This window comes from Frankliniella occidentalis, unplaced genomic scaffold (genome assembly GCF_000697945.3).
Source record: "Frankliniella occidentalis isolate FOCC.00 unplaced genomic scaffold, Focc_3.1 Scaffold1538, whole genome shotgun sequence".
In the NCBI taxonomy this organism is placed as follows: Eukaryota; Metazoa; Arthropoda; class Insecta; order Thysanoptera; family Thripidae; genus Frankliniella; species Frankliniella occidentalis.
In genome coordinates this window covers 9623-21817 of record NW_026268638.1, presented here as the reverse complement: position 1 = coordinate 21817, position 12195 = coordinate 9623, and the positions used below count along the sequence as shown (strand labels likewise).

The window sequence follows — 12195 nt, the reverse complement described above, 5'->3', positions numbered from 1 at the left end:
TAAAATTTGTGCGTTTTGGTATTTTAAGGCGTTTAGATGTTTTCGAATTAATTTATCAAGTTTAGAGGGTCAAACAATTTATTTAAAAAACAAGTCACTGTGGTTAAAGAAAAAAACAACAAAAAAACCATCAAAACGAATGATTTTAATCCCTGCAGATGTGGGGTAGTGTCGAAACCCGGCTCAGAGTATTCCTATTTTCCCCGTATCCTATGTAAAAAGCGGACGTCCGGACAGCCGTTGCCCCCCCCCCCCACGTCCATCGACATCCCTTTTTGAGAGACCCCCCCCTCCCCATCGAGCTCGGACGTACTTAATGGATGGCCCCTTAGACGTCTCAAGTCCGCCTCTGGACGCGGATCCTCGCGCCGCCCTTGACGTGCAGCGTGAGGCTAAAGATAGGCTTGATGTCGCGGACGCGGCGCGGGCCGTCCTCGGGCGTGGTCACGTGGAAGCGGCGCAGCACCGTGGCGGCGGCCGTCTTGAGGAACATCATGACGAAGCGCTGGCCGATGCAGCTGCGCGTGCCCGCGCTGAACGGGATGAAGGCGTGCGGATGCCGGCCGACCGAGTTGTGCGGCAGGAAGCGGTCCGGCTCGAACACGTCCGGGTCGGGCCAGATGTCTGGGTCTTTGTGCGTGAAGTGCGGCGACACCAGCACCACGCAGCCCTTGGGCAGGGTGGCGCCCGACGGCAGCTTCACGTCCTGCGCGGGAACCGGAATTAGAACAAACCTCCTAGGTGTTGTCGATAATATCGAACCATATCGAGAAAACGACATGTCTGAAATGGTCGACCCGATATATCGTAGTACCGAGCAACATCGATATTTCGATATTGAAATAATATTGAGCCCCCGATATATCGTGATATCGCACAGCCCTAAACAAACCCCCCGACGTCACACATGCTGCACGAAGGGGCGCTTTTATCGATATAGGGTGCGTTATCTGCAGAGCCCAGGCTCTGCTGCGCGGCGCGCTGTACGTCACTACTGAAATCAGTGTACACTCATGCGTACATATGTAGGAGTCAGAAGATTAGATGTGACTGGTGGATGTGACCAGCTGTGCACTGGATTGTGACGAAACGCGAATCCGTAAATCATTTCGCGTGTGTACAGATGTGCAAAATTCTAAATATATGCATGCATTCTTTGTGTAGAAGTATGTACAAATTTAAAAATATAACTAAAACATTAAAAAGTTGCGCATACAGCTGTACAAAAATGAGTGTTCGTTTTTAAAATTCTGCAGGTTCATGCACAACAGCACAACTAAATGTTTTCAGTCTGGGGATGCCTGGAAAACTGGCAGGAAAAATGAATGGGTGTGACCGGAAACTGACTGGGCATGACTAAAAATGACTATGGTAGCAAGTAGCGGCCTGACTGAACAAAGCTATACGCCACTCGGGCGTGCGTCACTCACACTGTCGGGCTGCCTGGCGTAGATGGGCGCGGGGGCGAAGTACCGCAGCGTCTCTTTGAAGGCGCGCTCGAGGTACTTAAGCTTTGGCAGATCGGCGACTTCGACTTCGCGCTCACGATCGCCTTCGAAGACAGCGTCCAGCTCCTGCAAGCAGATCCGGGCTCGTGTAGCGTCTCAGCACGCCTGACATCGGCGCCAGGCCCACGCATAGTGGCACGGCGTTTAGCGCGCTCGCGCTCACCTCCAGGATCTTGGCCTGCACGTCCTGCCGTATGGCGATGCAGTAGAGGAAGAACGACAGCGTGTCCGAAGTGGTGGAGTTGGCAGCGGCCACCAGGTGCTTGAGCTCCCCGGAGAGCTCGTCCTTAGTGAGGGTCTTGCCCTCCTCAGAGGACAAGAGGTGGTCCAGGAAGGCCTTCCGCTTCCCCTGCTTCCCGGAGCCCTGCGCGTCCGGCTCCCCGGCCTCCTCGGCTTGTCCTAGCGTCTCCTTGGCCTGGGCCTCCATCTTCAGGTCCAGCACTTTGGACACAAACGAGTCGCCGACGCGCACCATTTCCTGCGCAGGGAGGGGGAGACCTTTATGGACAACCGCATCGGACGCCCCCACCCGGCCCGTCGGCCTACGCACCTGGTAGTCGTCGTAGTGCTTGGAGAGCTTGAACAGCGTGTCCCAGCGGTACCAGGGCCGGATACCCCTGTGGAACATGAGGGTGACGCCGCGGTAGACGGCCTGCACCACGGCGCGCCGGTCGCTCTCGAGCCGCGACGAGTCCGCGGACAGCACGGTCTCGCACACCGTGTACGACGTGCACATGCGGGACAGCGGGGCCGCGTCGAACACCTCGCCTGTCGGTTCAGTGCGAGAATTGTGAGCAGTGCCATCGCGGAGGCATGCAGGCGCCGAGGCAAGGGACGCTGCGCGAGGAGGTACCTGAGTCGGCGAGCTCGCCCAGTTGCTCCACCAGGCGGTGCGCGTTGGCGTTGAAGCTGGGCGCGAAGCCGTGCAGCACGTCCTGCGCGAAGGACGGCGAGATGATCCGCCGGTGGCGCCGGTAGTCGGCGCCGTTCATGGTGATGAGCCCGGCGCCCAGGCACGGCTCCATGGAGCTGGCGTACATGAGCCAGGGCTTGGTCTGGAGGCGCGGGTCCGTGAACACCAGCTGCAAAAGCACCATCACCAGCCCACAACAACATTATCCTCAAGAAATTATTCTCTCGTAGAGTTACTTTTAGCGTGTTGATTCCGAGAGAATGTACGAATAAAAAATTCGCAAAGTTTAGATAAGATAACATCTGATGAGATGCTGTTTATAAAGTTTACGGAATTGGATAGTAAACAGTACACAAACAGTTTTTTTCCAGCAATATTTTAACACATGCTCCAAAATATCCGGAGACATTTTAGTTTTTTTTTCCACTTTCCCTAAAGGTGAACAACCTACACTGCACCTACCTCCAGGTCAGTGGGCCGCGACACGATCACGACGAGCACGGGGCCTAGCCACAGCTTGACGGTGGGCCCGAGGTCGGCGCGCAGGGCCACCAGCTTCTCGTACAGCTCCTCCTGGGGGCCGGCCACGGCGAGGAAGCTGCCCACGAGCGGGTAGGACGGCGGCCCGGGGATATCGCGCGTCACCCACAGCTGGTGGAGCACCTCGCGCACCGCGGCCAGGAGCCACAGGGCGGCGCGCGCCAGCACGGCGGCCACGCCGCACCACACCACCAGCTCCAGCATCCTCACGAGTGGCGGCAGCGCCGAGTAAGCCAGCAGCAGTCGCCTGGGCCAGAGATCGTCAAGGCACGCTTTCCTGACCGAGTGACAAGTTTCGCGGGAGCTTATCCCGACCGTTCGGCTCGGACCCGCTCGAGCTCAGCCCCGCCGGCTAGGACCTCGTCATCGTCCTATCCGTCTGTAGCCGCTAGCTCGAACGAGCCACACAGCCCAACTCGCCTCGCCCCGCCCATCTCCCCTCTTTGATATCAAGCTAAAGCCAAGACGAACGCGGAAGTCCAAGTCACAGCCCAGGCCCAGGGCCGATGCGCTGACTTTTGGAGGTAGATACTCATCGCTAATACCAAACCGACCCCTTTCCCAGTCTTTCCCTCCACCCAAAAGTCACCAGATGGGCTTGCTTGCTTGGGCTTTGGTTTCCACATTCATCTTGGCTTTACTTGGCACATACGACACTCACCTTCAGCGCGCGATGAGCCGAACCCGAAACGAGGTAGCCAGAGCCAGGGCCCGAAACCTCGGCTCAGCAGCAGGTTCGGGTGAGCTGCTCGTCGCTGGTAGCGGCCGCGGGTGGCTGCGGGTGAGCCTGAGCGGCGTGCGCCAGCCCGTGCGTCCACGATCTCTGTCCTGGGGCGAGCCTGGCCGAGCTCACCGGCGCATCCTCGGACACCGCGGGCCGGGCTGGGCGGGACTCCGCGGCGGCGCACCTCGTCCACTCCCACACCCACACGGGCCTTATCGCCTATCGCTCTATCTCGCGATAGGCCGGGCCGCGCTCAGCCCCTTTAGTCGCATCACCGATGACGGCCGCACGCCGTTTAAGGTTAGGCGAACAGAAGAAAAGAGAAGAAGAAACGGGCGACCAACCGGAAATCGGTCTATTTCACGGCGCCGACGACGGACGTGTCGAGGGCGGAGGACACTGAGGCACTGCGGTCTCCGCGCCGGGCCGCGCCTTGCACCGAGAGCCCTCGCCACCGAGGTCGCGAGGTCGGTTGGCACCTCTTACGTAGTGCCGAATAGACTTTTTTTTCACGATGTTTCCACACCCACTTTCAATACAAGAGTACGCCAGTGCAACATGTTGAGACGGAGAGTCAAAGGCCCACTGCACAGCACAGCGAGTGTGCGCGCGCGTCGCTCGGGATACGCACGGGGAGGAGGGGAGGGGGGAGGCGCCCCGAAATGAAGTGCTTGGGTTAAGGTGCCAGGCAGGCGATCAATGTCGAACCTGGTCGAGCGCGAGCGTTGAGCGTTTACAGAGCACTATGACCGATTAAAAAATCGACCAAACGCCAGAGTCCAACGCGAAGATGGTGATCTGAAGCTGCCTTGACAGGCGCAGAATCCAGAGCAGAGCTAAGAGTAATGGTTTAGTGTGTTGACTGGCCAAATCCATCCCCCGTCACTTCAAAAAAAAAGGGAGGAAAAATCGTGATGCATTTTTAGAATACACTTGTCCTTGCTTTTGTCCCCCTTGAGTTACCTCGCACTTTCAAACCAAACATTTTGACATTCCCTTTTGACCGACGTTTGGTCTCGCTAATAACCAAATTCTGTAAAAAAATGACAAATTCAAGCATCCACCTCAAAATTCAATATTTTAGACGATGCCCTAGGTTAGAGTGATGACGCACGATTATTATCCCCATAGTCCCTTCGTGCGTTGGTTGGATTCGCGTCTTAAAAAGTTAACTTTTCCAGGGTTACTACTTCAAATACCACAACCGATGTACCAAAAGAGAATCACTGGTAAAAAATAAGTCGCGGACAGATAGTCTTCTAATCCCCTTCCCCAGGGCGCTTCACGGAATAGTTATCAATATGGATTAGCGGAACCATCTGAAACGCCGATTAGGAGCTTTCAAGTGAAGAGTAGTAAACACTTGTGCGGGGGTGGGTCTAGAGGTCAAGTGTCCCAATACTTCGACAGGACTGGACCCATTCGGTCCCATAACATACCCCCCCCCCCATGTGGTTGATCACTCAATCATTCAATTATTCGCAACTTGAGCTCCGTAAAACGTTCACACGGACACTAGAAAAACAGAAATTGTCTACATGAGTGGAGCAGTTGCAGCGGTTGCCTTGCCTTATCTGTGCGCGTTAGCCAAAATGGGCCTTGGGTGAAGTCAATGCTGATAGAGACCAGCTGGAATTCCAGTTGCGGACAGATATTTCCTATGTTTTTATGTTGTTGTTGTTTTTTTATAAAAAAAAGCTGGCTTCAATACATACAAATAAAACACAACATAAAAACACAACATAAAACCTGCTGCTGTTCAACAGTCAACAGGTCGGTTGCGAGAGCACCAGCAGAGGCCCGGACGCCTGGAAGGCGTTTCTGTCGAAGCTATCGTTGGTGATGTCTTCGACGTACAGCGTGTTGGACAAAGATACGACGCCAGCCTCCCTCTCAGCAACGCGGTACCTGCAAATACCGCAGTGAACTTTTTGTGAGACACTCGACATGACAGCAGAGTATACCGGGGTTGGTTGGGTTCTGCATAACGTTAAGAGCTAGGGCAGCACTCACTGTTTCTTGCGCCAGACGCACGCCCCTGTGGCCACTCCGACAAGGACCAGCAACGCGACCAACGCGATGCCGGTGTACAGCGCGACGTTGCCGACGCCCGGGGGGTAGGACCCGTGCCCGGCCGTATTGGAGGTCTCGGGCATGCTGACGTTGAGACTGCCGCTCAAGCCGGAGGTCACGGACTTCTCCGCAGCGTCAGAAGATGTCGCAGGTTCAATCTCCGTTGTCGGAGGTACGTCCGTCGTGGTTGAGGGGGATTCTGTTGTCGTTGTCGTTGTCGTTGACGTGGTGGTAGTGAAAAGGCATTCGGCCTCATCAGAACCGTCTCGACAGTCCTTTAATTTATCACACCACCTGCACAACGAAAGTTGACCAAGGGCCAACGTGACGGAACGATAAACCCGAGAGACGATTGCGAAGAGATCGAGAGAAAATGAGATGGGGATGAATTCCGAGATTACTTCTCCGTGAACAAAGGGATAAAACGTCGGCTGCCGTACAAACCTGGCCATAGGGTGGCAAAACCCATCGCAGAAGAACGTGGTGTTGGTATAAGGACACGATTTGCAGTTCATCTCGTCGGAACTGTTTGGGCAGTCGAAGAAGCCGTCGCATTTGGCTTGCCTGCTGACGCTGACTCTCTCCCTCCCGACGGACTGGCCGAACCCTATACGGGTGGTGCAGGTCATCGACGAATCCTTGGCCGGAGTTGGGCAGGAAAGCTCGTCGCTACCGTCTTTGCAGTCCTGCGCCAGGGTGACACACAACATCTCTTTCATCAATCTGCGCCGATATCAAAAGATGATATCATCTCCCCATATGGTGGCGGGCTCGCCTACCCTCGCCAAGGGGCCTCAGAGATCATCCAGAAAGAACGCCTTGTCGTTCGCCGTTACGATCCTGTCAAGTCTTGCCTCAGTGCGAGCCCTCATCGCGCCTTGTAGGTAGTCAACATCTTGCCGTAGTGCATGCGTGTACTGCGGAGTGGCCTACCATGAGTCTCGCAGGCGCTGAGCTCTGGTAATTTGCTGAATGGACCTGAGAAAGACGGACGCCCTTTCTCGACGATCTCTAATGGCCTCGTGCGAGCATGCAACCCGTCCGCACGCCTACGTCCGATGCTTGTTCTTCCCAGTGCGGACAGAAAACAGAACAAACCCCCGACGGTGCACTCACCTTCCACTTGTCGCACCGACGCCAATTCTTCAAGCACCTGCCGCCGGACGCCGTCTCGCAGTAGAAGGACCCCGTCTGGCAGGCGACGCGGCACTGGGCAAGCCTCTCGTCCTCGGCCTGGATGCAGTCCGCGTTGCCGTCGCACAGGTACCTGGCGGCGAGGCAGCGCTTGTCGCCTGGGCACGACAGCCACCCCTCCGGACAGGCGCCCGGCACCAGCAGCGCATCCCGGACGGCCTGGGCCGAGGCCTGGGCCGTGTGCGGCAGCAGCGAGCAAGCGACGAACGAGACCAGCGCGGCCGCCGACAGCATGTCGTCGTGAGAGCGGACCCAGCCCAGCACAAGAGGAATATGGTCCATGGCAAGGAGCAGGGACGCTGAATCAGGCGTAGGCGTGGAAGGCCGGGCGGCGAGAGAAAAGGGGAGGAGATACCGCCCGGGTCAGAGATATCGCCAGGGTCCGAGGTGCTGACGCGAGTGCGCGTGACTTTTCCTCGCTGGAGCGCGCCATATGAGGGAATACTGTTAGGGACCGCCTGGCCATTGAAATTCTCTTTGCAACAAATTTTCTTGTCAAAGTTTTATTAAAATAAGAAAACAAACAAACAAACAAACAAACAAACAAACAAACAAACAAACAAACAAACAAACAAACAAACAAACAAACGGAAAACAAAACAATTCTGATTCGGAAAAACAATTTCGGGCCGTCTACGGTCTGTGCACAGTCGGTGTCCTTAGGGTCGAGCGACTGTACATCGGATGGTATGGCCAGCACGCGCTCACCGCTCATGCAACACACTCGGCCACTATGTGCATTTATGAACAAGTGCGGCATGGGTATCCTCCTCTACCCTCTCGGCCCACCCAAATCGCCCCTTAAATCAGCCGCCTGAGCAGAAGGTAGGCAATTTGAGCTACAAAACCCTTAAAAATTGGCACCTGCTCGCAGTGCATCGTCTCATCCGTCAGCTGGGCTTAAAACCGCGCCTGGTACCTCTCGAAAAACTAATGCACCGGAAGTTGGCTGTTTCAAAACGGAATTTAGCCTGTCTAGAGCCCTAGAATCTATTCAAAAGTGACAAAAATTACTTTCCCATGGAATTTCTTTGCCAAGTTTGTACAGTTTTTTGGTGTCATAAATCCTCTGGAGCCGGTTTTAGTATACTTCCGGTGCATTTGTTTTACGAGAGTATCGCGATTAGCGAGTGCAGTGGAATAGTCTATTGAAGGGCAGGGTCGTGTGGTCGTACGTCACTGCCTGATGCCACCGCGCATTATGCTGTTGTTCGAGGCCAAGTGCGCCTTTTGTGCGAACGCCATGTCATCCGGATCGAACCCCACCGACATCCTGACGAGAGAAATAAAACAAACGCCGTTAGGTGAAAGAACACCCCGAAAATTGTGTTCTCGGTTTTAGTACATTTTTCGTGGAGTTGATTTTGTCTGGTGCACTGCACTTGTGTTGGAAGGATTCTCTACTTCCAAACACACGCTTTGCACGCAAGAAAGCCGAGTGAACGAAAAATGTAATATATATCAAACGACACAGTTTTCGGGTGCAGAACCTGCAAGTGTGTGCATGTGTCCGTGTGCATGCCCAAGTAACAGCGATTCGTCACGGATCCAACAAAATTATGTGATTGTGGCGCCATTTTCACTCTAGTCACGGTTAAGTGTTTATTTTTTTATTTTTTAAAAATGGGTAATATTGAGGTCAAAGTTATGTCATTTACGACACTTTGAATTCACCATGACATCGACCTTTACTATAATCAATCACGTCACAGTGACGAGTGTCTCAGTGACGAACCTTTGTTAGTTGGGTGTGTCCGCGAGCAGACAGCAGCCCACCTGTACTGGCCCGGGTTAGGTCCGAGGAGGGGCGTGGCCCTGGGCCCGCCCTTTGGCGTCCACTGCCGCGGTTGCTGCTGCGGATGCTGCGGCTGCTGCGGCTGCTGCTGCTGCTGCTGCACGCGGGGTGGCCGAGGCCTGCAGGCGCGGCCGAGGCCCTGCGCCGCCCCCGTCAGGAAGGCCAGGCCGGCCACGGTGAGCAGCGCGCCGAGCGCCGTCACCAGCCACGGCAGCACGCCCAGCACCGCCAGCATCATGTGTGACTTGGCGACCTTGGACAGGCTCTCGCCCTGCAGCGTGATGCCCTGCAAGCCGCGACCATGACCATGCCGGCGAAGGCCCTACTAACTCGTCCCACCCAGTGAGAAACGGTGATACCAAAACGATATATCGGACCGAGAACTGATATCGGAAAATTGATGATTTTTGTGGTGAATCGGTCTGGACGTGGAATCAGCACTTTTCTGATAACTGATATCGTTTCGATGGAACTTTGATATCGCGTTGATTTCTATTTCTCACTGGGATTCTGGCCGGGCTAGTCCGGGGAGCTCACCTCCTCCATCCACAGGATAGGGAAGAGCCCCTCGCTGACAGAAGTCAGGTAGGTAAAGTCCTCGATTTTCTTCAAAAACATGTTCAGCTGAACTCGTTTCTTGGCTCTCAACGGGATGCCTGTCAACTAAGATAACATACAAGGTAGTTCACGACGCATCTCAACGCTCGTGAAACAGAAGCAGCAGCCAGATGCTCACCGGATCGATATCGACAATGGTCTGGTGGTCCTCCTCATTCGGAGACAAGCCCCGCGCATAATCCAGAAACACTGGGTCTCCCAGATAAAAGTGCGGGAATGTCAGTACAACGGGAGAACCTGTAAAATTCAGAAAAAGGAATGAGTTCATCACTTCAGGTTCACGTGCGATGAAAATAAAGAAGAGTAAAGGGAAAGTGTAGAGGGGGGGGGGGGCTGCTAACCGGAGCACGGGGCAAGGTCCATGGCCCCGTTCGGCAGGCAGGACTGCAGCTCCTTTTCTTCGTCCGACATCTTCGGCGATCTGCGTCGTCGCCTCGAATCCTGATAACAAATGTCGGTTACGTCACCCGCACTCGAGTACCTCACGGATTACTCTGAGGTGGCTGGCTATATCCCCACCTCATCATCCCCGTCGGTCTGCTCCTGCGGGGGGATGACGCAGAAGCATCTGTTGGGCGGATAGTCCCGCCCGCTGGCCAGCATGTTGGCGTCGATGACGTAGCGCCGCAGCTGGACGCCGCCCAGCTGCGTGTCGTTCTGGTAGAGCAGGTAGAGCGAGCGGCACGACGCGGCCGTGTAGATCGGCAGCACGGTCACGTCGTGCAGGAAGGGGCCGAACACCGTGCCGTCGGTGCCGTTGACCAGGTTGCACGGCGACCCCGGGCGCCAGTTGCTGAGCGTGGCGTTGCCCCTCACCGCCGTGATCTTGCCGACCGAGCGGGGGTCCACCTCCCCGCGACTCACGCGCATCCGCTCGTTGGAGGTGCCGTTCAGCTGCATCGACGGAGAGAGCAGAGAATCAAGTCGGGGGCCTCGGTGCGGCAGCGGTGGGGAGAGTCGCACACCCGCCAGAGCTCACGTGGCCGAACATGGAGAAGTAGAAGTCCGAGCCCTCCCGGCGGTACGAGGCCGGCGCCCGCGCCCGCAGCCCCTCGCACACGGCGCCGGCCGGGAAAGAGTTGGCGGGGTACGAGCAGTTGACGAACACGCCGTCGAAGAGCAGCTCCCCCACCGAGGTCGTCAGAAAGATGGATTTGGTCTTCTGGAAGAGCAGCGACACCGCGTCGTTAAAGATGCCGAGCCCTATGGAGGACACCTGCTGCAGCTTGAGAGCCGTCCCCTGGGGATGACCAGAACATCGAGCTTAGCAACAACTACCGCTTTCTTTACCGAGTAATGTGTGAGTCACTCGTTACTCACCAGGATGGGAACGTGAATGATAGTGACGATATCGTTGGGTGTCCGGCAGCCGGACTTGTCCTTGTTGAAGTGGTAGGTGCTCTTGCTGAAGTACGAGAGCGTGTCGTCCTCGTTGTGGAGTTTGACGTCCACCCGCTCCCGGTACAAGCTTCGTCAAGTCAGGGTGAAAACTCAGTCCTGCGCGCCCTGCCCCACGCCCTCAACCCCATCGCGCCAGCGCTCTGTACTCACTCGTAGATGTACGGCCCCTTCTCGGTGAGCACGGGCCGCGCCCCCTGGGTGCTCACCTCCTCGGGGTTCTCGACGTGGAACAGATACACCATGAGGTGCAGCGGCTGCGGCGTTTGGCGGAAACGGCCGAGCGCCTCCGAGTCCTTCTTCAGGGCCACCTTCTGCGGGGGCAGCAGGTGGGGTGCGCGTGAGACCCGAGAAGACTCGGGGTGCTCGTTAAATGAGTGCAGGTGTACCCCACCCTCCCCCGCCCGGCCCCGCCAGCTCTCACCTCCGAGACCAACTCCCTTTCCACCTCGGGCACGCCGTAGAAGTGCGCCAGCAGCCCGATCGTGAGCAGAAGCAGCCCGGCCGCCACCGTCCACGAGGAGTGCGTCTCTTGCATGCCCTGCAGGCAACGCAAATAGAAAGAGAGCAAGCATTAAAGCTGCATTTTGTGTCCCATATCTTAGATGCAGATAAAATCCACCGAAATCCGCCTGCAGGCGCCGAAAACGCGCGTTGTTGTAGATGGTACACGTCATGCAAATTCAATGAAGTTTCACCGAGTTTGCTACCTGGGGTGAGATTACACGCTCAAGTGCGCGACGAAAAGTACACCAGGTGCTTTTCTTTTGCTTGGCACACTTTTCGTATCCTACAAGTGTAATATAAGCGATAACACGGATGGACGTTCCTACTCAGACGCCACACCACTCGCCGAGGCCCCGGACGGGACTTGACGGGACCGAGTCTTATCGCGACACACACACTCACCGGCGTGTACGGTCCTGTATCAGCGCGGCGAGATACAGCCGCATTGGCGCACCCCAGGCGGTGTCGGACGGCGACGACGACGGCGGTGCGGTCCGGGACGACGCACCGCGCGCGGACGTCAAACCCCTCCTCTACGACCACACCCCCCTACGCGTGGACAAACGAAAGGCGCGCGCGGCCGCGGCAACGTCGAAAACACTGTGCACGTCGCTCGCCACCCCGGCCGTACCGCTCGGTGGCGGAGGGTATATACGGCAGGCAGTTCGCGGGTGAAGTGAAGTGGGGTACAGGCAAAATGGGGGTGGGGGGGAGGCTTGTTTGCCTGAGTGTCGCGTGCCCCTGGGATCACGGCAAAATCAATGAGGCAGCGGCGTCCATCCGCACGACATTTACCGCAACGCGGCTATCATCGGTGGCGCGACCTGCTGGCCCTGCCGCCGCCCCTACCTACACGTCATCGCTGATCACCACTGGTCACCGCAAGGGCGGGGGCGCGAGGCGCGTGGTGGCATTAGGGGGGGGG

General features: G+C 56.5%; 3 protein-coding genes across 4 annotated transcripts; all 3 read right to left on the bottom strand.

Moving 5' to 3' along the window:
• Positions 1-60: 60 nt before the first annotated feature.
• On the bottom strand, positions 61-4221 carry LOC113206492 (cytochrome P450 4V2-like). Its single transcript, XM_052276068.1, has 7 exons — positions 3623-4221; positions 2884-3208; positions 2362-2590; positions 2059-2276; positions 1672-1986; positions 1431-1574; positions 61-706 (listed from the first exon to the last, which is right to left on the bottom strand). Exons 2-7 carry the CDS (start codon positions 3163-3165, stop codon positions 338-340), a joined length of 1557 nt encoding a protein of 518 aa, XP_052132028.1. The 5' UTR covers positions 3166-3208; positions 3623-4221; the 3' UTR covers positions 61-337.
• A 1099-nt stretch (positions 4222-5320) lies between these two features.
• On the bottom strand, positions 5321-7249 carry LOC113206469 (LDL receptor repeat-containing protein egg-1-like). Its single transcript, XM_026422566.2, has 4 exons — positions 6875-7249; positions 6203-6444; positions 5699-6052; positions 5321-5593 (listed from the first exon to the last, which is right to left on the bottom strand). Exons 1-4 carry the CDS (start codon positions 7232-7234, stop codon positions 5452-5454), a joined length of 1098 nt encoding a protein of 365 aa, XP_026278351.2. The 5' UTR covers positions 7235-7249; the 3' UTR covers positions 5321-5451.
• A 190-nt stretch (positions 7250-7439) lies between these two features.
• LOC113206478 (sensory neuron membrane protein 1-like) lies at positions 7440-12175 on the bottom strand. 2 transcript variants are annotated; one of them, XM_052276066.1, is made up of 11 exons: positions 11673-12175; positions 11188-11304; positions 10917-11077; positions 10686-10833; positions 10345-10605; positions 9885-10259; positions 9707-9806; positions 9484-9602; positions 9285-9410; positions 8729-9033; positions 7440-8225 (listed from the first exon to the last, which is right to left on the bottom strand). In XM_052276066.1, the coding sequence occupies exons 2-11, from the start codon at positions 11299-11301 to the stop codon at positions 8129-8131; spliced, it is 1806 nt and encodes a 601-aa protein (XP_052132026.1). In that variant the 5' UTR covers positions 11302-11304; positions 11673-12175; the 3' UTR covers positions 7440-8128. The 2 variants fall into 2 exon arrangements, with proteins under 2 accessions (XP_052132026.1, XP_052132027.1); XM_052276067.1 differs by lacking the exon at positions 11673-12175 and adding an exon at positions 11474-11637.
• Positions 12176-12195: the final 20 nt, after the last annotated feature.

Bases quoted from the DNA above. Each gene is read 5' to 3' on its own strand.
- LOC113206492 (XM_052276068.1), bottom strand. From the start codon at position 3,165: ATGCTGGAGCTGGTGGTGTGGTGCGGCGTGGCCGCCGTGCTGGCGCGC. The intron at 2,277-2,361 runs GTACCTCCTCGC...CTGAACCGACAG, and splicing joins GGGCGAGCTCGCCGACTCAG to GCGAGGTGTTCGACGCGGCC. The intron at 707-1,430 runs GTGAGTGACGCA...GTTCCCGCGCAG, and splicing joins ACGCCAGGCAGCCCGACAGT to GACGTGAAGCTGCCGTCGGG.
- LOC113206469 (XM_026422566.2), bottom strand. From the start codon at position 7,234: ATGGACCATATTCCTCTTGTGCTGGGCTGGGTCCGCTCTCACGACGAC. The intron at 6,445-6,874 runs GTGAGTGCACCG...ACCCTGGCGCAG, and splicing joins GTCGGTGCGACAAGTGGAAG to GACTGCAAAGACGGTAGCGA. The intron at 6,053-6,202 runs GTTTGTACGGCA...TTCGTTGTGCAG, and splicing joins TTTTGCCACCCTATGGCCAG to GTGGTGTGATAAATTAAAGG.
- LOC113206478 (XM_052276066.1), bottom strand. From the start codon at position 11,301: ATGCAAGAGACGCACTCCTCGTGGACGGTGGCGGCCGGGCTGCTTCTG. The intron at 10,606-10,685 runs GTGAGTAACGAG...GGTCATCCCCAG, and splicing joins TCATTCACGTTCCCATCCTG to GGGACGGCTCTCAAGCTGCA. The intron at 9,603-9,706 runs GTTAGCAGCCCC...TGAATTTTACAG, and splicing joins GGACCTTGCCCCGTGCTCCG to GTTCTCCCGTTGTACTGACA.